Source organism: Coenobita brevimanus, chromosome 53 (assembly GCF_032717465.1).
Source record: "Coenobita brevimanus isolate Jiangsu-jjx chromosome 53, ASM3271746v2, whole genome shotgun sequence".
In the NCBI taxonomy this organism is placed as follows: domain Eukaryota; kingdom Metazoa; phylum Arthropoda; class Malacostraca; order Decapoda; family Coenobitidae; genus Coenobita; species Coenobita brevimanus.
The window spans coordinates 44,350,884-44,375,458 of NC_137006.1; the positions used below are offsets into that span (position 1 = coordinate 44,350,884).

A 24,575-nucleotide genomic window follows, 5' to 3' on the forward strand; every position below is an offset into this window, starting at 1 on the left:
ACACACTGATAAACAAACTGATCAGGAAACAGTGCAATATTTACATTCACTTCATAAGGTACACAAAGTCACACACAAGCAGTATTCCAGACGTATTATATTAACTCTAAACCACACAATATTTAGAGTTGCACGCTTGAACGATGCTCTTTTGTTATTTTTAGCACCTGTTATTTTTGGAATTCAATCCTTATAGCATTTGACATTAGCAGACGAATTTCATTTTCCTATTCATTCATTCAGTACTGTTTTAGATCTGTCATTAATAATCCTTACGCTTACCGTGTGGGAAAGGTACACCAGCTAAGAAACTTGGAGTGCAAGGAAGAAATTGAATTAAGGAAATGTACACTAAACTATTAGAATCTCTTCTCTGAGGACCATTCCAATATAACGTACATACCAATGGAGCAGAGAATCATGAAACACGTATCGTTATAAATATATTATTCTCTGAACAAAGCGCAATTTATCCTCTCCTATGCTTCAGACCGAAAAAAAATAAATTAGTAGGTTATCAGAGTTTGTCAATCAAGCAGAGTTTCTTAATTATTTTTGCAAGTAGAAAAATCGACGCCTCAATCCGTTGGAAGTTGCAGTTTTAACAAATGTATCTGCAAAACTCAGGAGAATGTTTTGGGAAGTGTACAATGAAGAATCTGCAACAAGAGACCTTGTAGGCTAGAGTCATAGGCTTCCAAACAGAATGCCTGGCGTGGAAAAATGGCGGTAGTTTTACTTCATCTGCTGATGCGTTTCAGTTCATATAAAAGATTACCTTACATTCTTAGGGAAAAAAAAAAAAAAGTGTAAGCAGTGGGAATTATTTGAACACATATTACTACACAGTTTATTATGGCTAGTAAGATTCTCTAGTGACATATTGAGGTATGTAAAATTCCAAAGACATTCATAGTTATGGCAGAATAAATTACAATATGCAGTTCACTCTAAGTTATATGCATTTGTGAGGTTCAACATTCCAAACAAAACAGTGTCATATAACATTCCAGTAAATCCCCTAATTCCAAGGTACCTTGATCTCAAGGCCTTTCAGACTGATTACAGTAGAGTCAGTCTGAACTGTGGGAGCTGTGTAATGTGGATATGAGCTTTTGAGGGAGGGAAGAAAAGGAAGTGGGAAAGAAGGGAGGAGGGTAAAGAAAAGGAAGGAAAGATCAAATAGAGATGGAACTCGATGCTAACTTAGGAGAACACCTGGACCAATGTGTGTGTGTGTGTGTGTGTTTTTCTTTCCCCAAGTAACTAATTCGTAACCAAACCAACCTAATCAAACCTAAACCAGGATTTTTCTGGACATTTCAAAGATTCAAACAAAGCTTTTATCATTGGTGCTTTGGTTTTATTTAAACTGGTTTTAGGGAAATGACTCAGAATTACCACTGCAGTATAAAAGCTTAAGAGAAAATAGAAATTCTCATTTCCCAGACTTTTGTAGTGAACAGTTTTACTGTACACTTTGGGAAGCGGGGTGGCTCAGTGATAGAATGCTGGGCTTAACATTGCAAGGTCGAGAGTTCACGCCTTGCCCAGGTAGTTGCTTTTGCTGGGAGTGGTAATTTTCTCCTGTGACCCTAGCAAGGCTATATGATCTATCTAGGTCTAGCTTGGGGGAATAATCCCTTACCCTACACTTTGGGGTACTGTATTTTGAGTCATGATATTGAACCACATTAATTAAACATAAGTGTTAAATCAACATAAATAGTATAAATGCAAAATTAACCTAACCTAACCAAACTAACCTAGCAACTTTCAGAGGCTTCACTTCAGCTCAGGAGTGACTTTGAACGGGATGGGAGTTTGATATAGCCTTCAGTAACCTGTATAGAAGAAGACATCTCTTTTAAGTTGAATGGAATTGCCAGGAGATACCAAATATAAAACAGAATACAGGCCGGCCCCATCATACACGTGGGATATGATAATGGAGGACTGCCTGGATAGCAGATACAGTACTTGTATAACCGATAGAAAGAAAAGGATGGCAAAACTTGTATAATGGAGTACATAACTTGTGGGGAAAAATAGGGCTAAGATAACTGACCCTGCTTACATCATAGAATTTAGGTCTAAATTGCCCATTCTTGTAGCATTGGTTTCTCGTATAGCACTTGCTCATATAACGGGACCTGCCTGTACCTGTGTATGTCATTGGACTGAAGGGGTTGCATTTGTATTGCTATCTGTACTGCACATAGGCCAGTTTCCCCCAGTCTGCAGGACCAGGTGTATGGAAGTTACGATATTTTGCAGCACATCCTGGACATAGCAAGGACTATCTGTACAGCTTCTTGTTTACCAGTATATTTGTGGTATTAAGAGTATTTAAATTTGTACCCATAATCAAGTCCACATATATGGCTGTGTTTTTACATTGTATGGCTGAATATGGTAGGGTCTTCCTTGTTACTTCTCTGTTGCAGTTGCATTGTTTAGTACTGTACAGTACTTTGAATATTGGGAGGAAGGATGCTATTTCTCCCACTGCTAACTCCATCTGCTGTTGCGTCTACAGTACATTGAAACAAGGTTGGATAGTTAACGTAAATGTGATAGTGGGTGGTGCTAGGATCTAGAGAAGTACCCCCTCCCATTGTTTTGAAGCAGCTACAAAACAAGGAATGTGGAAGAGAAAATTCAAAGAATAGATGCTCAGCTTCAGTCAAATGATGTGAGAGAAAATAAATAATGAGCTAAGACTAAAATCTTCACTTATTTTCAGCGTGGTCAGGTTGGGTGGGCGCGTATGGCTGAGGTACACATCATCGGGCAGGTCAGTGGTGCCAGTGGGTTCCCCCATGCATCCATCTTCTGCAAGTGGACTCTACAGTTAGGTACAGTACGGCCTTGTTTTGTAGTGCTGATCTTAGGTTTATCTAAACATAAACCCAGTGGACTACAGGATGAAGTTGTACTCCTACAGTACACCATCCTGCTTTTGGAGGCTAGGGTCGCAGTTGATATGTTTGTATAACTAGTCAGGATGCAATCATGGGAGGGTATCCCGTCCCTGCATCATGGCATTGTGTAGTATATAGTAGTGATAATTATCTTGTGTTGCTGTTATGACAGTGATAATGATGTTGGTGAGTGACTGATAATTTTGATGGTAGTGATGACTGATGTCGACATTTGGTTCTCAGGTGGAGGATGGCGTGTAGTGGAGGGAGTGACTGAAGGCCAAACACAGGCGGATCAGTCTGAAACTGGAGAGAAAGTCACCTGGTGTCATCCTATCGATCTACATCTCTCCACACGCGGCATTCAAGGTTGGTGTGTATGTGCATATCCTAGTAGACCCCCATAGAACTGCTGATGACACTGAGTATTGTTATGCATGGTAAAGCAACGTTGGGTCTGGTTAGTACTTGGATGGGTGACCGCGTGGGAACACCAGATGCTGTTGGCATCCCTACGTGTCAAGTGGGGTTGGTGGAGGATTAGTGCCCCTCCCTGTAAAACAATTAACTCTAAGCCCTTGGCCACCCCGTTTGGGATACATGGCGTCTGGCAATGAATGAATGAATGAATGAAACTTTACCACACCACACTAAATCTGTCAGTATTCACATGTGTTACTAAGTCCATAGTTCTTGCTAATGATCTGTTTACTAAGTCCCTGAGAGGTGCAGCAGTGGGAATGTTGTGGGGCCAGAAGCTTGGTACTGTAACTGACCTTCCATAACACTCAAGACAGGGTCCCTGACCACATATACACAAAGTTCAGGTTGATGTTACTGTACATACATTTCTCATATACATAACTATAATCTGCTCCTTGGAATAGGCAGGACTCGGATGTGGGTGGCAGCCAGTCTGAAGATAATGAAAACCCAGAATTCAAATCCAAGGACCTTTTTTTTTTAAGGGCTGACAACATTATATGGAACACCAGTGGTGCTGGAGCTACATGACTCAGTGTTAACAGAGAATTGCTTTCACATGCATGAATGGCCACAGCCAACAAAACAATATAAACACAAATATTCTTACTTCACTCACTGTCTTCCTTCCCACAGGTTGGCCTCAGCTGCTGCTACAGGTGTACCGTCAGGATGACCTGGGTCGCGTTGATCTGTGTGGCTACGGAGTGACTCATGTGCCTTCAAAACCTGGCCACCACTCACTCACCTGTCACACCTGGAGGCCTGTTGGTGAGAGAGAGAGAGCAAATGCATACACCCACTGATCACTCAATATGTTGGCAGTGGAAGTTCCCTGGCACCTCTTTCTTAATGATTTATTGTTCAAACTATCCATTAATATTCTTACTTTTGCTTCTTATACCTCATTATGATGTAGAATACATGAATAGCACACAGCAATATAGGGTTGAAACAGAGTCAGAAATAAACTGGTAAAGAAGAGGTGTTTGTGAACATCCTAACTTCATGAGAAAACAGCCCTTAGCGTTGTGAGACTTATGGCTACCTCTTAACCATTTTCAGTTAGGCCATTTTTTTGTATATTTCATTGTGTTTTATCTGTCTGTCTATCGCCAGACACTTTAATCCCATAAGGGGTGGCCACGAACAAATAACCTCCATGTTGCCCTGTCCCCCACCATTTTGCTGCCCCCTCCAACCCCCCTTCAGCTCACACCCCCTCTCATATACCTCTCCATCCCATTCCTCCATCTCATCCTCAGTCTTTTATGGTAGGTGATATTATCCTAGTGTGGCAGGATGTGCTGAAGCTGTTAACATTTTGCAGGGTTTTGTGTTGAGGTTCTCCCTTCCTTTGGCAGGAACGTTTGCAGAGGAGGTGAGGCGAGCGTTCTTAGGTGGAGGACCCCAACTGCTGTCGACAGAATTCATCCACTCATCATCAGAGCGCTACCGCTTACACACTGTTGCAGCTGGAAAAGTACAAAGAACTTCTATGTATTATACCATCATCATCATCATTATTTTCATAATTTCCTCCCTCTTCTCCTCTTCCTCCTCCTCATTCTCATCCATCATCATCATCATCATTACCTCCTCCTCCTCCTCCTCCTCCTCCTCATCATCATCATCATCATCATCGCCATCATCATTGATGTCATCCCTTTTCTTATAAATGTTCAGTGCCAACACCTGCCAGAGTTACTGCACTGATTATCAAGTAAAAAAAACTATTATCAAATGTTTTCTGTGAAGCTTCTCATGGATGGTATTTTACAAGAGATGCAGGTGAGATTTTGAGAACATGAATAAGGAGGAAATTATATATGATACATTTTTACACACGTATTCTGTGTGTCTTAAAAAGTGGATTGATGGAGGGTTAGTGCCCCTCCCCATAAAACAACTAACTCAGAGACAAATGGCCACCCCTTATGGGATCATGGCATCTGGCTATAAATAGACAGATAGACAGATGAAGCTTCTCGTGGATGGTATTTTTTGAGGGATGGAGCTGAGATTTTGAGACCATAAATAAGGGGAAATTCTATGTGGCAAATTTTTTTACTGTGATAGGATGACAATGAGGATTAAATTAGGAGTGAAGTGATTTGCTGTATTATTAATGTTTTGCTGTTTCTCTCATTTCCAGGTTCATCTGGAGCTGGGCATTATTCTCAGAGACTTTCAAAAATATGGAGTGATGTATTAGGCCTCTGAGGAGCACTGTGATGTCAGTAATAATAAAAAGTAGCGGTATCCCTCACTTAATGTCTAGGGTGTGTTGACCAGATGTGATTAACTGAGCAGCTACAAGTGGATAGTACTGTACATGGGGAAAAAAGTGGAAAAGCACAATGAAGATGGTGATGTCAAAGTGTTTCATGGGGTCAAAGTGCACATTATTTGCTCTGGTGGCCTGTCTGGTGTGTACGAAGTTTACAGTGTGCCAGGAGGTGGAGGGAGACTTGGAATATGAACCACAGATCACCACGGAATCCCCAGCAATTATTCTTCTTGGTGGAGGCACTATTCCTATTGATGAAAGCAGTGAAAATGGGTCTCAGGAGCACCCCACAAATGATGAGGGTGAGGTTGAATTTAGCGTAAACATCAACACTACAAATATCGAGGCCAATTACAGCACAGATGGTAATGCCACCTGGGATGTTGACTATAGTAAGTTCATGTTATATGTTGCCTTTTTTTATTTTTTCCAGTGTTTGTTTATTTTATTTATTTTCAATATTGATTTCTTTTTTGTAAATAAATCCATGGTAAATTACAAAAGAAATGTCTGTTAAATTTCCCATATTACCCATAAAGCTGATTTGCCAGTTTCTTCAAGCTGATAGTGCCAGTTGTTTTGAAAAATTTGCAACAGATGTTTTGAAATTCGTTATCATTATCGGTATCATGTTGATCTTTTGGTAATTCATTCATTCATTGCCAGACGCCATGTATCCCAAACGGGGTGGTCAAGGGCTTAGAGTTAATTGTTTTACAGGGAGGGGCACTAATCCTCCACCAACCGGTAATGATTATGATATTAACAGATACAGTACTGTATTACAGCTTTTTTCCTTAATACTGTTAATTTGGGGAATTTGTCTTATCAGCTTTATTGGCGACAAGAAATAAAAATTTCTGATGTATAATAAGAATTGTTGGTATACCACAGACAGCAGTGACACAGGCAACTTGTCAACTGAGGCCATCACCCTCTCACCACCCACCACCACCACCGAGACTACCTCCACCACAACACCTCTGGAGGAGAGTGCATTCTTTGTTGATGACTTCTGCACCTGCGACTTGAAGGTGAGGGTGTTAGAGTGGATAATGTCATGTGTTGCAGCAGTGAGCCATGTCCCTCCTCAGTCCTTTAGTGCAGAGGTCTCCATACAGAACCTCACCCCCCATATCTTCCACAGTCTCACCCAGTAACCCTTCCCTCTTCTACTGGTACAACTTGTCCTAACCTACCTGTTTGCATCCTCTCTCTATCTCTTATGTCAGATCTCTCTCACAGCACACTATAGTACAGGTATTCTCAGTTCTATCACTCATTGAGACGCAGGTTATCTATCACATCATTCTTGTTTCTGTACATTCCAGTCTGCATTTTCCGTATTCTCCTCTCATTCAGGCCAAATCTCATTACCACACTTAACACTTACCTTATTCCATGGCATTAAATGCTTCCTATACACCCACTGACCATGACCTTCATATTAACATTCAGTCTCTTTATATCTATCCCATACCTCCAGCTAGGGGGATAAAATCACTACCAGGATAGTCTTTTACAATGGATAAAAAAAATTCCATGCTGAACGTGCATTATAGTGTTTTTTTTTTTTTTTACCTAACTTTTTAAATACATATATAACAACAAACCAGAATTTTAAAAAAGATGATGCTTGTACCTTCTGAGTCCATTACCACAACACAATTACCTTTTGCACATCTTCCAGGTGGGGTTTTGTGATGTCAACTGTTGCTGTGATGAGGATTGCAGTGAGGAGGATCGGAAAGTGTTCTCCCGTTGCCAGACCAGACCTCAGCCTGTGCTTGGTGAGTGTAAGGGACAATCAGGGACAGTAGTTTGCAAAATGTACCGCCACTTTTACTTCTCCCTCCCCATTGCTGGTACGGAACTCTTCCTAAGCCGAGAGAGACTTGACATGTTTGCCTACCCATAGAGGACTCTGATATGATGGGTTTGGGAGGATCGTAATGAGTGTGCCATAAGTGTGAAATAAACCTGTTCCCTTGTCTGCTTGTTTGACTTAATTTAGTAGCTTCCCATCATTATCATCATCATCATCATCATCATCATCATCATTGTCACTGTTGTCATCATCATCATCCTCATCATCATTATCATGCCGTAAATATAACAGACATCATGATACTGAAGGTTAACCATTTTTTTTGCAACCCTCAGACCCTCGTTACTGCTACCAGCGCCACACTGTGTTTGGCAGCAACACTGAGTACCAGGTTGACGTGGTAGAGTCTGGGATGTTCTGTATCATCACCGACAACCTCCCACGCCGCACCATTTATTCTCCTGTGAAGGTGACCCATTTAACTGATATCCTCTGTAAGACCTTTATCCATCCATCCATCCATCCTGTACTGTATATATTTTTTTCATTTAAGGAGGCTTGCTGGCATCTCCTCCCTACCAGCAAATTTCTCCTGAGAGAATGTTGGTTTTATCATTTGTAGAGTGTGGAGTTACATGGAGAGACAGACTGACAAATCAAGAAGTGAAGGAGTGTTGTGGTGTGGACGTGGATGTGATAAAAGCATTAGGAGCTATACACTGAGGTGGTTTGGCCATGTGGAGAGGATGGAGAGTGAGAGACTAATGAGGAGAGTGTATGTGAGCGAGGTGTGTTGAATGATATCACTTAAATTAACCTACTTTCAGGGAGCAACAACACTTGAAGAATACAACAAGCTTCAGAGTAACAAACGAGTATATTCCTGGCAACAGCATCTCATGGAAGAAGCCCCAAGCTTTGTTGCAGAGCCTTATACTGCTGGCAAGCCTGTCTGGGGAGTCAGCAGTGATGGGACACTCTTTTATATAGGTTTGTAGTTTTACTTGGCTCTAAACAGTTTGACTCATTTGGTGGGTGGGTGTTAAATGTATCTGTGAAGAAAATATGGCATTTATTAGCCTTATGAGGTGGAATCTGGTTTCAGGGGACTTGAATATTGTGTGACTGACTGTGGCAGAGTTCACTGTGCATGCATTTGATAGCAGTACCACTTACTTATTTTCTCTTTCCTTATTTCTAGATCATACATTACCCCATTCTTAAGTGAGAAAACTGTTAATGATGATGATGATGGTGATTATGATGATGAAGATGATGCAGGGAGTGTTTTGGGAAGGGAAGCTTGGAGTGGTGGGAGGGGCAGTGATGAGTTTACGTGTAGGAGTGATGAGTTGCAGTGGATGCCTTGGATTGGTTAGAGGGTTGGTGGTGAGTGAGGGTGAGTTGGGGAGGTGGGTTGGAATAAAGTGTGTAATGCATTGTTCTTTTGTATTATTGATAGTGCAGGGGTTAAATGAGGACTGGCTTTGTATATATACAATACATACTTGGATGGGTGACCGCCTGGGAACACCAGATGCTGTTGGCATAACGTTCTCCCTACGTGTCAAGTGGGGTTGGTGGAGGATTAGTGCCCCTCCCTGTAAAACAATTAACTCTAAGCCCTTGGCCACCCCGTTTGGGATACATGGCGTCTGGCAATGAATGAATGATTGAATGAAGCATACATATATATAGATGTATAGATATCTTGTATTTATTTATTTTCTAGGTGTGCCAAGTTCCGTCATTGGGGTTGAGTGTGAGACCACCGAGCCTCTCCAGTACCTCAAAGCTGCACAGTCCACCTGCTCCCATGTCTTCCCATCCCTCCCTGATGCCTGCCAAAGTAATCCGTCCTTTGGGGTCGACAGTTTTGTGGCTTTTGTTGTGGTGGCGGATCCTACCCAGTTGTTTCAGGTACCTCCTATTTATTTGTTAATATGTCAGCATTCTGTGTCTTCCCTTTCCCCTCTTCCATCCTTCCTATTCTGTCTTTCTTTCCTTCACTCTTTCCTCTTCTTTAGAGAGAGAAATGGTCAAGTTAATATCTGCCTACCTATCTGTCTATCTATCCATTTATCTGTCTGTCTGTATATCTATCTGTCTGTGTGACTTTATCTATATATGTCTATCTATCTATCTATCTCTGTATTATTTTTTCCACAGAATATAAGTGCCAATGATACCAAAGAAGTAACAGTGACCACCACCGAAGCCTCAGCCACACCTACTATTGTTGTCACAGAGCCGTCCAGCACTGCCGAGCCCACAGTCCTTCCATTTGGCACTCCTGAGGCGCAGGTGAAGATTGGTGAAGAAAGTCCACTAATCTTGGCACTTAGAGGGTTGCTGAGTGACCGGCAGAGTTCCATGACTGTGAATGAGGATGTGTTACTGCCTGTGAAGCCATTGCTCTGTGTTGGCCAAAGTGATGAGAACTGCGTGGAAATTGGTGTTATCCCCAAGCCAGTGTTCATTGGAGGAGTTTGTGTTAATGTTACAAAGAGCGTTCACTATCTTCTTGTACATAATGGAACGGAAGGCATTCTGGAGGTACAGGCACGGATACACCTTGCAAACTTGACGGCGGATGTGACGCACTTTACCCAGAGCTTTGGCAGTAAGTTCATATGGGCATCTGCAAGGGAAGGTGTGGTGTTTGAGAGGAGTGGTCGCCCTGGATACCTGACTGGCAAGCCCCTTATACTTGGCACACTGGTTACCAACATCACTGAAGAGGGTAAGAAGAGAGTGTGGTGTAGACGTGATGAAAAAATAGTAGGTGACTTTTGGTTCAAACTTAAAGGAATGGCTTTGTAGTACTTGAGGCTAGAGTTAATGTTGCTACCATTTTTTTAAGCAGTTTTCAAAAGCCTGCAACTTGATTTCAATTCTGAGTGTTTTTCCTGAGTTCCAGTCATGTTATCTGCCAGTATATTTATTCAGGTTGAACTTCTGATTTTGACATTCATATTCTGAATGGCTAAAGAGATTTCATAACACTTTGTCCTTTGATATATATGATGCACATACCATTGCAGTATATGCTTGTCTATTACTGGTCCAAATTACAGTATGTAGATAGTCTATCACTCTTTCTACAGCCAGATGCCACAATCTTGCAAGGAGTGACTGTTTGCCTTTGAGTTAAGGTATTGGTTTTATGGTGAGAGGCACTAACCCTCAGCCAACCCACGTGCTGACACATAGGGAACATGTATGGGTTATTAAAAAGATTAAAATATCATACAAAAGAATGTTAGGGTGTAATATAGAAAATAAATCCTTAAGGAAGTGGCAGTATGAAACCTTTGCCACCTGGAATACAACTCTGCTTCCTGATCCCACTGCATCAGGTGAGTGGAGGGAGGCCATCTTACTGGACAGCAACCAGGAGCAGTGGTTGACCATCCTGGCAGCTGGAGATGCAGGAAAATGTGATGACACCCGATCTCCAGTCAACTTTGGGGTGGAGATGCGGACAGGGTGTGTGGTGGGGGTAACAGAGAGTGACCTGGATGACTGTTCTCGCCTACAAGAGCGATTCATTAACCTTCTTCTTGGACCCTCACTAAAAGATGCAGGTACAATTACTGTCAAAAATATGCCAACACTTCCCTCCTGGCTCTGGCGATGGAATGTGTTGCATTAAATATTTTTATGTAATTACTGTAATGGACATGCTACTCCTCACCCTGCCCTAGGGTGAGAAAGGAGGTCTGGATGATGATGATGAAGTACTGTAATGTGAACCAGAAGAGTATGAGGGGAAAGGATACTCTGTGATGTTGAGGGAGGAATGAGAAATTTGGAAGGCAGACCGCAAATAGTAGAGGGATTAATACAGATATATGCCCTTTCCCATGTGAAAGACCTGTCCTAAGCTGAAAAGAATCACGTAGAGATAGGAGAAATAAAATGTAAAACATGTTCTGGGATGGAAATTGCTAGCATCACCCTAACCCGCAGATATGGAGGGCCTCCGTGTGGCAGCGTTCGGTGACGCGAGTGTCAACAATGCCGCTGATTGGGTCCCGGTTCTTGTCCCAGAGGTTCCCAGGGACAGGGCTTCATCAGGTAGGCTGGTGTGGCTGGGTTTTGTCAACAATTTTACTGCAACAAGAGCAACCATTCCCAGTCCTTAACGTATGCAACAGGTTAACTCTGTTACTGTCTCCCTCTGTCTGTATTTCCTACTGCGTTTGACCTCCTGTCTTTTAAACACAATGTGTCCAGGCATCTCAAAATGAAAGGATCTTGAGTTTGGCTCACCATTATTTTGTTGTTATTTTTTCTTGGAGGGAATAATCTTGTGGGCTTCTGGTTTGTGGTTTCTTACTTCTGGGAAAAAAAAAAAAAAAAAAGTGCATATCTTCATGACGCCAGCACGATCTCCCCATTTTACTTTTCATTTATATATTTTTTTTAATTACAGTACTTTTTCTTGTGATGCTCCTCAATCTTTCCAAATTTGGTGCAATTATATTATCAAGTTTTTCCATAATGTTGCTAACAGACATACAGACAGTCAAGTTAAAGCTCAAAGGGTATCCTTGTTGTTGATGTTAGTAACACTCCTGTATTCAGTATTAATTTAGTCATCACCAGTATTGTTATCTGTATGCTATCATTTATCACACTATCTACTAACAGTCATGTCTAATTCATTGCCAGACGCCATGTATCCCAGACGGGGTGGCCAAGGGCTTAGAGTTAATTGTGTTACAGGGAGGGGCACTAATCCTCCACCAACCCCACTTGACATGTCTAATTGATTACGGTAATTTTATTCATATTGATAAAATAGTTATCAGTGTCACACAGAACTGAAGGGGTTATTTTAAGTGCTTCTCTCTTTGAATGATGAATGAATGATTGTGAGGTTCATTTTGCTTAGGATGCTGGTGATGGTTCTCCCAGTTTTGTACTTCCTCTGACCATCTTACTGAATCCAGCCTCACCCCATCTGTAGGTGAAGGGAAATGGTCAGAAGGATGATTTTAAGTGAAGAAAATGGATCAGAATGATGATGATGATGTTCTCTCCTTTACAGCTCAGTCAGTAGGAAAGAAGAAATGCTCTGACCTTACGCTATCCCTGCATCTGGAGGTTGCGTACAGCCTACAGGGAGCACTGGCCAACCCCCAGGCTAAGGTGGTTGCTGTTGTCCTGCACTATGGGGCACCTCAGTCTATAGAGTTCGCCTGTCACTCGGTAAACTGCAGCTCCCTCCGTGAATCGCAGACTCTGGATGTTGAACTGGTGTCGTCGGTATCTTTTGTTGATATGACACGCCCAGCTGAGGCTTCCTATGCAAGTCCCCCCACACTGGACATCAAACTGCCCTATGATTTTTTCTACCCATTCCTTCCATCAGCCGCCCGTCTGTTGCAAGTGGAAACTGTGTGTGTTTGGGCCATGTGTTGTGTTTTACTGCTTCTACAGGGAGAGTTTTAAGTGAGAACACATTGGCTTGACTCGCATACAGCAAGTTCTCTTTGCAATATTAGTTGTAATGTAGGTTTAAATGAAACAGTGGTGATTATTAAATTAGTTATTACAGTAACAAAGATGACTGTACCAAGTGAGTTTTAAGTTGAATACATGGGCATGATGACTGTACTAAGTGAGTTTTAAGTTGAATACATGGGCATGATGTATTTCTTTCATTCTGCACAAATTACCTATTCTTTTTACCTTCTCTCACTATTTTGCTCCCCCTTCCAAATTATTATCAGTCATCTGCAACCTTACCCCTTACTGTTGCACTTTCTCTCACTATTCTGCTCCCTCTTCCAGACTATTATCAATCTTCTCCAACTTTGTTCCTTACTGTTGCACTTTCTCCTCCCACTCTGCTTAGTCTTCTGTATCTCTTCTGTTGCTTCTGTTATGTAATATATTGGAATCTCCGATTGTAACAGCCAAAATGAAACTCAACAAATGAATAATTGGTCTGGCTGAGATTCAATCTCAGGCCCTCACGCTCCATATGCATGCATGTTACCACTGCAAAGAGAGGATCCCCGCTTTGCTTTTCTATAGGCCCCATTACATCACTCTTTTCTCCCCTTGGTGATTAATTTGGTGGGTTTTGAATACATTGTAGTATAGCATTGGTGGGCACAGTTGGGAATGCTGCAGACCACACCAAACAGCTCATCCCAGGGATGTAAGGACTAGGACGCTGTCAGCCAACCAACATCATTGACCTCCAAGCCTCGCCTAACATCCCACACTGCTGCCAACCAATGTAACAACAGAAATGAAACTTAACAAATTAATCTCTTGTCTGGCTGAGATTTGATCTCAGGCCTTCATGTTCCACACGCACCATGTTACCAGTAAGCCAAAGAGAGGATCAATGCTTTGCCTCTAGGCAACATGAGGTTTTTTATAGACCCCATTACATCATTACAGATAATTTATTGCTTCTCTTTCTCACATTTTTTACAGACCCCATTACATCATTACAGATAATTTATTGCTTCTCTTTCTCACATTACTGTTCCACTTTAACTTTACACTTTATACAGTACAATGTTTCTTCTCTGGTCCAGTCTTTTATTTAACACCACATACAGTCATAATCTGTCTTCTCTTTCACACATGTACTCCTCTTTTCTCTCTCATATTGGTAGTACAACTGATAAAGTCTAGTCATTGTTGCAGAATCTAGTGTCTTGTATTATACTTATAACTATCAGGATAAAATAACTTGCATTCCAATAAGCCTAAGGAGTAAACAAGCGAGAATTTTATACCTGTAATTCATAATAAACGTAACTCCTTTTCAGTCCAGGGCTCTATTCTTATCGGGTAAGGAGGCTCCCTAGCACCTCTTCCTTAGTGATTTAGTTTTACATATGGCTGGGTAATATCCTCTTGTACATTATATATGCAAAATATGGTGATATTGCAGTGATGTAAATAACACAAAAGAAGATATCGAGGTGTAAGAAGCAGAACAAATCCATTAAAAAGAGGTGTTGAGGAGCTTTCTTAACGTACAAGAATATGGGCCCAAAAGCATAATTTTGAGGTGATTTTATTCAGCTTAGGAACTTTTTAAATTGGGTGTTAGATGAAGCTTTTTTTTTTTCCATCCCTTCACTGTGGTCTTTCTCAGGGGGAATAAAATAATCCGATGTTAGGAAGAATAATTACAAAGGACGTCACTGTATTGTGGAGGTCAAGCACAGGTTGTGGATTTATTAATATTTTTGCGGATTTGCCTGGTAAGCATTTTGTTTGGAAATTATTTATTTTTTAATGTGTTCCTTGTGAGTTTTTTCTTCTTTTTTTTTTATGTGTTCCTTGTGTGTGTGTTTTTTTGTGTGTGTGTTTTTTTGTGTGTGTTCTGTGTGATTTTATATTTTGCCAACCATGGAATTTTTCAGCTACAGTAAAGGAATTAAAAGATTTTTTTTTTTTTTTCCCCCTCTTCATTGCTCTGAGCTCTTGTATTTCATTCATGAAACACAAGGTACTTTTGTTTAGCTGAAAGATATACTATGAGTCACAGTGGTTAAATACCATCTTGCTTCGCACCACTGTATTGTATGTAAAGGCTCCAACATGCTTGCATGCATTGGCCTGGTCACATGATGACAGCTCTCCATGCTGCTCAATCTCTGGCAGCCTCCCTATTTGGCCCCTTATCCCTGAGGTCACAGTCCGTGGCCTCATCCCGGGTCTTTTTTGGTCTGCCTATCACAACCGTACCCTCAACATTCACACTTCTCACCTTTCGCACCCAGCTGTCATTCTCTCTCCTCTCAACGTGCTCAAACCATCTCAATTTATCCCTCCTTATCACAATATCGATACACTCCAGTCCCATCCTTTCTCTCAACTCTTTCATCACAATGCTAGTACCCTCACGTCTTGAATTCAAGGACCTACTATACATCTATCTAATCAGTCATTTCTGATGATGATTATCACTGCTACAGACTGATTGTGTTATTCAGGATGACACTTGATTTTGTTCAAATGAGAGAGACTGCTGCAGTCACAAGGTTATTATTATTATTATTTTTTTAAGTAGTACTGATGGGGTACATTTGTACGTACCTCCATATTTCAGCCAGAAATTTGGGATGATCATCAGGACATGGGTACAGTGAAAAAAAATATATATATATATATATATATATATATATATATATATATATATATATATATATATTACCACCTTCAAATTATAGATCTCTGAGGCTATTGTTATCTAGTATGTGCAAGCTTTCACAATAAGAACTACAGTATGTTTAGAAAAAAATATTAGGGTATGTCTAACAGAAGATGTTGCTAATGACTTACAGTAGAATTACAGTGTGTGAATGAAAACTTAGAACTGAGGACAAAGCAATATGAAAAATAAACGCCTTCATTCTGCCCAAGGACATATTCTTCATGTTATTCTTGCCACCTACACACATTATTAATCAGCTTGGAATGGGTTACTCATTTTCAAGGAATTAACAAGTGCTATATTTAACCTCTCTAGTCCAAAAAGTCTCAGAGGAAACCTGTTTGGAGATGGCACACTGAAACCAGTCATTTTTATTTAATACTTGTTATCTACAGATGATCTCATTCAGCATAAGGGAAAGTTTTCTAAATGGAAGGGTTAGATACAGCCTTTGCCAGCACCTGTACCTTTCCTAAATTAAAAGTAGTCCTCTAGAAGTGGTGAGAATAAAACAATGAAATATGACACCTGATCCAAGGGGTTAAAAAGCTGTTAAGGAGGGAATGAAAGGCCCCAATAAGATAGGATAAATTTGGCTGGTGGGCCATGCTGGCAGGGCATTATGCAGCACCTACACAGTACTGTATGCCGGTATTTTTCACACAGTAGGCTGGTACTTTTTTAATCTCTTCTGTATGATGAAACAATTTTATTTTGGCTACCAGCCAATGATCGAATTCAGCTATAACGAGGCTCACCATGATAAAGGTATCTAATTCAGCCACTTTATCTCTGTGTTGTAACTTCATTAGGGGACTGTAATTGTCCATTTGTTATCAATATTACACACACACATACACACACACACACACACACACACACACACACACACACACACACACACACACACACACAAACACACACCATATGTAATGAGCCAGTCTCAGCTGCCCTCAGCTTAGGGCTCGCCTTACAGCCCACTCAGGGAAAACACACATGAACAAAAAAAATAAGAACACTTCCCCTACTTTTACTGAACCTCCTGCTTAGGTTAACATAAACTATGCTAAGCAATAATTCTTCATTTAATGTTGATCCATACTCTGAATAGAACATAAAATACATACAAAAGAAAAATACAGAAATGTTTCCACTGCTCTACCCAGTCAGCCTGCAGTGTCACAGCACTGCCCTCCATGCACCGCCAGTGTCACACCTACTAGCCTCCCTCACCCACAGGCTACGTCTCTGCGTAGCAACTTCACAGCCCCCATTATGAACACACTGTAAACCAACTGTGGCCCCACCATCATGGCTCCACCACACAGCCCCACTATAAACAAACTATAACACCAACCGTAGCCCTTCCCCATCATGGTTCCGCCACACAGCCCCCACTATAAACACACTAACACCAACCGTGGCCCCGTCGCCAGGGCTCCACCACCTTATGTTGGCATGACATGGCCCCGCAGCATCTTGCTATCTTTGGATAAGTTGCAGTGTCCCTCAGTGTCTACTAAACCAGTGAGGAATCCTTCTGCACCAGCTTACTGGACACTGCTCCACCCCCAGAAACTCTTGGAGGCACAAGATGCCTGGAAGCCTGTTCCAAGCCCCCCAGTGGTGAAAATCTCCATAGCCTTGGAGATACCTCTGCACAGCCACACATCAGCTGGCCCCACGTAAGCACTGCCACTCCCACAAACTCATGCTGACAGCCTCATGATAGTTCTACCACCACATGACATCAACAACCAGCTCTATAGCACCCCCTACATCCTCTCCTTTATACAGCACCACCAATAGAGGCATGCATCTGCTTATTTTAGGCAGAGTCACCCACTACACCACCACGAGCAATGCATGGTGGACGCTATTTACATCTTTCCCCTGCCAAAAGGCAACACCGCGAGCCTTACCATGCCAGCCCATGAGCTCCCACAGTGCACTCAATTCAAATCCTCACATATATTTCATTTAAGCACAAAAACCAGGTCTAAACAAAAGTGGGCACTATTCTGGAAATGCCTACTGCTCATTAAAATTTACCATATATTAATTACACACATCTACAAAAATACGAAATACTTCTCACTGGATCTACTTTTCATAAGAATTTAATTATGCTTCACTAGTTTCTCTAAAGCCTTCAAGTTAGCTGGCCCACCCCACAGAGGAGCAAAATTATGCCTCTCATTTAACATGCTGTCATTTAGCGGGGAGTCACGAGCACCAACCGCAATCCTTTTCAGGGCTTGAACCACCTCTGTCTCGTGTGATATGAGACCTGAAAGCCATGTATTTAATTCCTCTTGCCTTGTTTTAGAATCAACTATGTGATCAGCCAGTCCTATCTTCATGGCTTTTGTTCCATTCAGTTTTTTACAAGACAGGAGAATATTAAGTGCTAAACTGGAGCCTAACATTTTAACCAGCAGTGTTCCACCTCCAACCCCTGTTACCAGACCCAGCTTGCCCTGAACAAAGCTGACCTCGCCAGTCTCGGTAAACACACGGTAATCTGTCGCGGTCGTCAGCTCGGCCCCGGCCCCAATAGCCTTGCCATGAACAAGACAGACCGTGACGAAGGGCAAACAGTAGAGTCGCAACACAGCATCATGCATGAGTGTGGCCATGAGAAGGCCGTCATTCGGGTTACGGATGCTCTGCATGGTGACCAGGTCGCCACCCGAGCAAAATGCGTCTCCTTCCCCACACAATATAACAGCTTTGCCTGCACCCCAGTCCTGTAGCTCCTTTGTGATGTCCCACAGCTGCACCATCATGCGACCTGGGAATGGTTATGGGACGTTATCGTACAGGCAGAAACCAGGGATCTGTTGCAAAATATCTCACCTTTTGCCATTCAGTTTCCTCTAACCTGACATGATCCCTGACACCTTTCAGTTCAGTTTATGGTCAAGAGCGCAGCAGTCAAACTGAAGGGTTGATCTGGCACATAATCAAGGTGACTCACTGCTACCTCATAACCAGGGTTCATCAAACTTCACAAACATATAACTTAATACTGAAGTTGTTAAGGAGTTAGGAGTTTCATCAGACCAGCAACACACCCGAGAGAGCATTTTTTCGATGTTCTTGATGGAGTTTGATTGTCGCAATGCCTGACGAATCATCCTTCACCAAGGAAACCTGTCCCTCCCCGAGACTGACTAACTTCTCCCTAGCTCGTGGTAATAGTGAGCTGTCGTTACTCATTTGACGGCAGAACCTGAGACTGACTGGCCATCCCAGCCTCCTCAAAGCAGTCCCTCTGATCATTTGGTTGGCTGGAAAAAAAATGAAGTGGCAGAATAAGAATACAAAATTAAAGGAATACCGTTGATGGCCTGAAAAATTTAAAAAGTTCTCTGAAAAATCAGTGTAAAATATGGTGGTTGGTAAAATAATGTAAATGAACAACTGGATTGCTGTACTTCATTAAGAAGCTGCCTCCATATCTCATAAAGAACAGGGTCACTGCTGTCATGGTCGTCCGTTTGGTAAATGTACTCTTTACTTGAAGCAGTAGAAGGACCTTACCAATTAAATTCACATTCCTCCAGTTTGTTTTTTGTATTTTTTGGACAAGATCGTGGTGGTAAATTATCTTTTCCTGATGAAAAATTTCCCACTTTTTGTCAAGTGCCTTAATCCGTTTCAACGACTGTCTGTCTTTCTCAACGTATTCTCCTTGGTCGAGAGACCATCAATGGCACCAATCTGTTCCACAGTGCTGTATAACAGCAAGTTTGCTCAGATGCGCGAGACCCACAGCAGACGACATGCCGTCGGCTGTGGGAAGGCAGCGCTACACACCCTGTCCCCGCGGCCCATCAGGTGGTACAACCGTACAATAGCAAAACGTACTCCATCCTCCCAGGCTCCCACTCTCCCAGTCCCACCTTACCATTCGCAAGATGTTATTTATTTTTTATTTTTTTCAAAAATATCGTACACATTGAAAAGCATTTTCTCTGAATTTATCCTGTTTGGCCGTATTACTAATCCATATATGCACATGAATAATGAACATTGGCTACTTAAGGGTAAGTTGACATAATGTCTAAATCATAGGCTAATGACCTATGCTTTGCCTGCAACTTAAGGCAGTACCTTTTATACATAAAGAGGCTAACCTATCTTAAACTGAACTGGTATTTATTGTTGTAAAAGATACAGTGTTTATACAACAGAAGAAGGCGGTGGGTCTTGCCACACACCTTTTTCAGCCGATACAGTTACATAGTTAGTGATTGGACATTCGTGGGTGTGGCCACACCGCGGTTTTGTTTTGTAGCCACATGCCCTTTGATAAAAATAAGTTACGCTATATGTTATAAAATACAGAGGCTCTCCCTGAAAATGAGCAGGAACATTTTCATCTGTAAGTAAAGCGGCATCAACAGCATCAAGGAAATTTTTCCCACGCACCCCATTGACATTGGAGGTTTTAACGATACCCAGACATGCATGCCTGGCATTAAGGTCTCCGAACAGAATAGTTCTCTCCTCAAGAATGCAAGTGGGAAGGGAATCCATATGAACGTAACTGGCATGAACATATATATTCACAATATAAATAAGTGTGCTGTCAAGATGTAAGCAGACTACTACAGTATGTATTCAGCATCATTGTGTAAACCTTTTTCAAAGAGAGTAACGGGGAGACTAGACTTAACATACATAGCCAAGCCCAGCTGCCTTCATCTTGATCCAGGATGAAAACATTGTAACATCTCAGGTGGGGCACATCACGTCCTATCTCCTGCAAGGCAATCAGTGCAGGGGGAGCTATATATCCATTGGATGGGGGTCGCACTGCTATCTGTTGTACCGCTGCCGTTAACTGCTCAATTGAAAGCCTGAATTCTGCCATGTTTCGGGTCAAGGCATTGTAATCTTTTGTAAGCTTCTCTACCTGGGTATGGAGAGATGGCCTAGTTTTTTCTTTAGGGCGAGTCCCCGTCGGGTTTGCGTGGTCAGCGGCAGGCTCCTCACCGCCACCATGACCTCGATGAGTGGAAGCCTCGGCTGTAGAATCGTCGTTCTCTACAGTATGTCAGACAAAGAAGTCCCCCAGTTGTTGTTTTTGTTGCTGCGAACTTATTTCCACCTCCTGGAGTCTCCGGGATAGGTCTTACACTGAGGAGTAAACTGTAGCACCAGTCGAGCAGGGCAGTACTCCCAAGGTGGATGGAAAGCTAATGACAGGGAGAGCTGGAACTCCCGTTTCATCAGCCCTCGGGACTAGGTCTCGACCATCCCCCTTTGCTGAACTTTTTCAGTGTCTCAGTAACACAAAGAGTAGGCCAGCATGCTCTCCAATACAAGTTTCTCTAACTATCAACACCAAACTACATGCACAGTACACATTACACTTCAGATTCAAAATTCAACCAAAATGGCGTCGTTTAACCAAGCCCCGGAGTCCCCGGGAGGGGGGGACCATAAATGCCCCCATCTTCCGCCCCACTGCCGGTGACAACTCGAGCTGCCTGGAATCACTGTCTGACTCTTTTCTTCTTCATTTCTGCAGCATTCGCGGCCTTTCCTCTAACTTTCTCTCTGTTGAGCACCACCTCTCCTTCTCTAAACCTCACCTTCTTTTTCTGACTGTGACTCAGCTGTCTGAGGCAACTGTCAGCAAACCCTTTTCTGTATCCTCCTACTTTCTCTATATTCATATCAAAGCCAAAGGTGGATGTTGCTTGTATGTACGCAACGACCTATCTTGTTCTCGTGTTCCTGAACTCGATTCTTCGGCTTTCCTGTCATTCTCTGACTAAATATATCTGCGCTGTTTACTTATCTTCAACTTCTACTGACTATCAAAAATTCTTTGACTATTTTACTTCTATGATGGAACACATTCTATCCATTTCTCCTTTCTCCGAAATCTCCATTCTAGGAGATTTCAATGTTCACCACCACCTTTGGCTCTCCTCTCCTTTACCTGATCCACCTGGTGAACTAGCCTACACCTTTTCTATCCATAATGACCTAGAGCAGCTTGTACAGCACCCTACCCGTATTCCTCACCGCCTTGGAGAGAGCTCCAACATACTTGACCTCTTCCTTTACCACTAATTCTTCTGCTTACACTGTTAATCTTTTCTTTCCGTTGGGCTCCTCCGATCACAACCTTATCACCTTAACCTGTCCTGTCGCTCCGGTACGGCCTGTGGACCCTCCAAAGAACGTCGTCTGTGGTACTTTGGAGCTGCGGATTGGGAGGCCCTCAGGCAGCACTTCTTTGATTTTCCCTGGAATGATTTTTGCTTCCACGGCCGGGAGCCATCAGAGTGTGCCTTGCGCATTACGGAGGTTATTCTCTCGGATATGGAAGCATACATTCCTTTCTCATATCCTCTGACTAATGCAAGAAAGCCTAGGTTTAATCACGCTTGTTCTAATGCTGTCCGCAACAAGGAGAAGGCCTATAAAAGGTACCGGAGCCAACCCACCCCTGAATCACATCTTGTATACGTTTCTGCCCGGAATCGTGCTAAGTCTGTTCTTCGCTCTGCTAAAAATAATTTCATCCTTACTAAATGCTCTCAACTCTCCAACCCGAATTCTTCCCTCTCCTTCTGGCACCTTGCCAAAAAACCTTTCTAACAACTTTACCTCACCATCCTTCCCTCCTCTTTTCCACTCTGATGGCTCTGTAGCTATTTCTTCTACTGATAAAGCAGATCTCTTTGCTCAGACTTTCTCCTCCAATTACACCTTAGACGATTCCGGTGCTGTTCCTCCATCACTTCCTCCCCTCTGACTTCCTCATGGCTGACATTAAAATTTCTTCAGATGATGTATTTTCTGCCATTGCTGCCCTCAATACTAATAAGGCATATGGGCCTGATGGAGTCCCTCCTGTTGTTCTCAAGAACTGTGCTTCTGTGCTTACACCCTGTCCAGGCAAGCTCTTTCGCCTTTGTCTATCAACTTGTGGCTTTCCTTCTTGCTGGAAGTTTGCTCTCATTCAGTCAGTCCCAAGGAGGGGTGACCATTCCCAACCCTCTAACTATCGTCCAGTTGCTTTAACATCCTGTATCTCAAAAGTTTTCGAGTCAATTCTTAATAGAAAAAATTTAAAGCATCTTTCCTGTCACAACCTTCTTTCTGATCGCCAATATGGGTTCCGTCAGGGATGCTCAACTGGCGATCTTCTCACCTACTTTTCAGACTCCTGGTCATCCTCCTTTCGGGACTTTGGCAAAAGCTTTGCCATTGCACTTGACATCTCTAAGGCTTTCGATCGAGTCTGGCATAAATATTTAATTTCAAAACTGCCCTCTTATGGTTTCTATCTTTCTATCTGTGCCCTTATCCCTAGCTTCCTTTCTGGTCGTTCTATAGCCGCTATTGTAGACGGCCATCGTTCTTCTCCAAGATCTATCAACGGTGGTGTTCCTCAGGGCTCTGTCCTATCACCAGCTCTTTTTCTTTCATTCATCAATGACCTTCTGAGCTGTACATCTAACCCTATCCACTCTTATGCTGATGACTCCACCCTTCACCTTTCCATTCGGTTCCCGCGGCGTCCATCTCAGCAGTTACTTCGACAAACAAGGGATGAAGCTATGGCACACCTAATGTCTGACTTGGCTCGTATCTCTGACTGGGGCAAAAATAATCTGGTTGTTTTTAATGCATCAAAGACTAAGTTTTTACACCTATCAACCCGACAAAATCTTCCACAAGTATACCCACTAATGTTTAATAATATTCAGCTTAATCCTGCATCATCCTTGACTATGCTTGGGGTTTAATTTACTCGGGACTTATCTTGGAAAGATCATATTACATCTCATGTAAAATCTGCTTCCAAGAGATTAGGTGTGCTAAGCCAATTCCGTTCCTTCTTTCCCCCGGCACAATAATTTTTATCCGCCCCTGTGTGGAGTACAACTCTCATGTGTGGGGAGACTCCCCACATACAGCTCTTCTCAATAGGGTGGAGTTAAAGGCTTTTCGTCTCATCAACTCTCCTCCTCTTACTGACTCCCTTCAACCTGTCTCTTCGTCGCACTGTTGCATCTTTATCTCTTTTCTATCGCTACTTCAATGGTCACTGCTCCTCTGAACTGTCTGCATGCATTCCTCCACCTCTACGACGGGCGCGTAGCACCCGTCTAGCAGCAAACTCTCATCCCTTTTCTGTCCAGCTCTCTCTTGCAAGAGTTAACCGTTACTCCCAGTCCTTCATTTGTGCAACAGGTCAACTCTGGAACTGTCTCCCTCTGTCTGTATTTCCTGCTGCCTGTGATCTCCAGTCTTTCAATCGCAGTGTGTCCAGGCATCTCGAAATGATCAGATCTTGAATTTGGCTCTCTCTTGTATTTTGTTTTTCTCTTGGAACGGCCTATGATTCCTTCTTTCTCGCATTAAAAAAATAAAATAAATAAAGAACTCTAAGTGCGTCCCGTATACTGCGTTCGTGCTAACCAGAATCACCGCCATCCAGGGGCTGGCTTGCCAAGGACTCAACGGGACGTACTGGTGGCTGACCGTGCACGGGTGTAGCATTGGATGCTTGCCCCAGATGTGGGAAATTCGAGGCCTGAAAGCGGGTGCCCCAAACATTGGTCGGTGGCAACGGTGGACTCGTTTGAGAGGTAGTGTGCCGCCGTGCATGGGTCGTCTGTAGTTTCAGGGGACAAAGGCGATGCCTTTCAACTGAGCAGTTAATGGTAGCGGTACAACAGATGGCAGTGTGACCCCCAGCCAATGGATAGTTCCCCCTACCCCATCCTGACCTGGAATGTAAACGTAAAGTGTATAGTTACGACGGCTCTCTTGACAGTCACCCTGTCTACTTATTCTTTTTTTCCTTAATGCTTACCT

At 42.6% G+C, this 24,575-nt stretch overlaps 3 protein-coding genes across 3 annotated transcripts; 2 read left to right on the forward strand and 1 right to left on the reverse strand.

The window, feature by feature from the left end:
- The first annotated feature begins 2,750 nt into the window (after window positions 1–2,750).
- On the forward strand, window positions 2,751–5,667 carry B9d2 (B9 domain-containing protein 2). The gene is made up of 5 exons (XM_080273117.1): window positions 2,751–2,858; window positions 3,168–3,293; window positions 4,044–4,178; window positions 4,772–4,890; window positions 5,563–5,667. The coding sequence occupies exons 1-5, from the start codon at window positions 2,771–2,773 to the stop codon at window positions 5,620–5,622; spliced, it is 528 nt and encodes a 175-aa protein (XP_080129243.1). The 5' UTR covers window positions 2,751–2,770; the 3' UTR covers window positions 5,623–5,667.
- A 100-nt stretch (window positions 5,668–5,767) lies between these two features.
- tctn (tectonic) lies at window positions 5,768–13,131 on the forward strand. The gene is made up of 10 exons (XM_080273265.1): window positions 5,768–6,089; window positions 6,592–6,731; window positions 7,388–7,487; window positions 7,861–7,994; window positions 8,353–8,515; window positions 9,258–9,445; window positions 9,695–10,268; window positions 10,885–11,112; window positions 11,498–11,605; window positions 12,582–13,131. The coding sequence occupies exons 1-10, from the start codon at window positions 5,768–5,770 to the stop codon at window positions 12,983–12,985; spliced, it is 2,361 nt and encodes a 786-aa protein (XP_080129391.1). The 3' UTR covers window positions 12,986–13,131.
- A 3,667-nt stretch (window positions 13,132–16,798) lies between these two features.
- On the reverse strand, window positions 16,799–19,550 carry LOC145400682 (ethylmalonyl-CoA decarboxylase-like). Its single transcript, XM_080273118.1, has 3 exons — window positions 19,269–19,550; window positions 18,800–19,015; window positions 16,799–18,516 (listed from the first exon to the last, which is right to left on the reverse strand). Exons 2-3 carry the CDS (start codon window positions 19,005–19,007, stop codon window positions 17,843–17,845), a joined length of 882 nt encoding a protein of 293 aa, XP_080129244.1. The 5' UTR covers window positions 19,008–19,015; window positions 19,269–19,550; the 3' UTR covers window positions 16,799–17,842.
- Window positions 19,551–24,575: the final 5,025 nt, after the last annotated feature.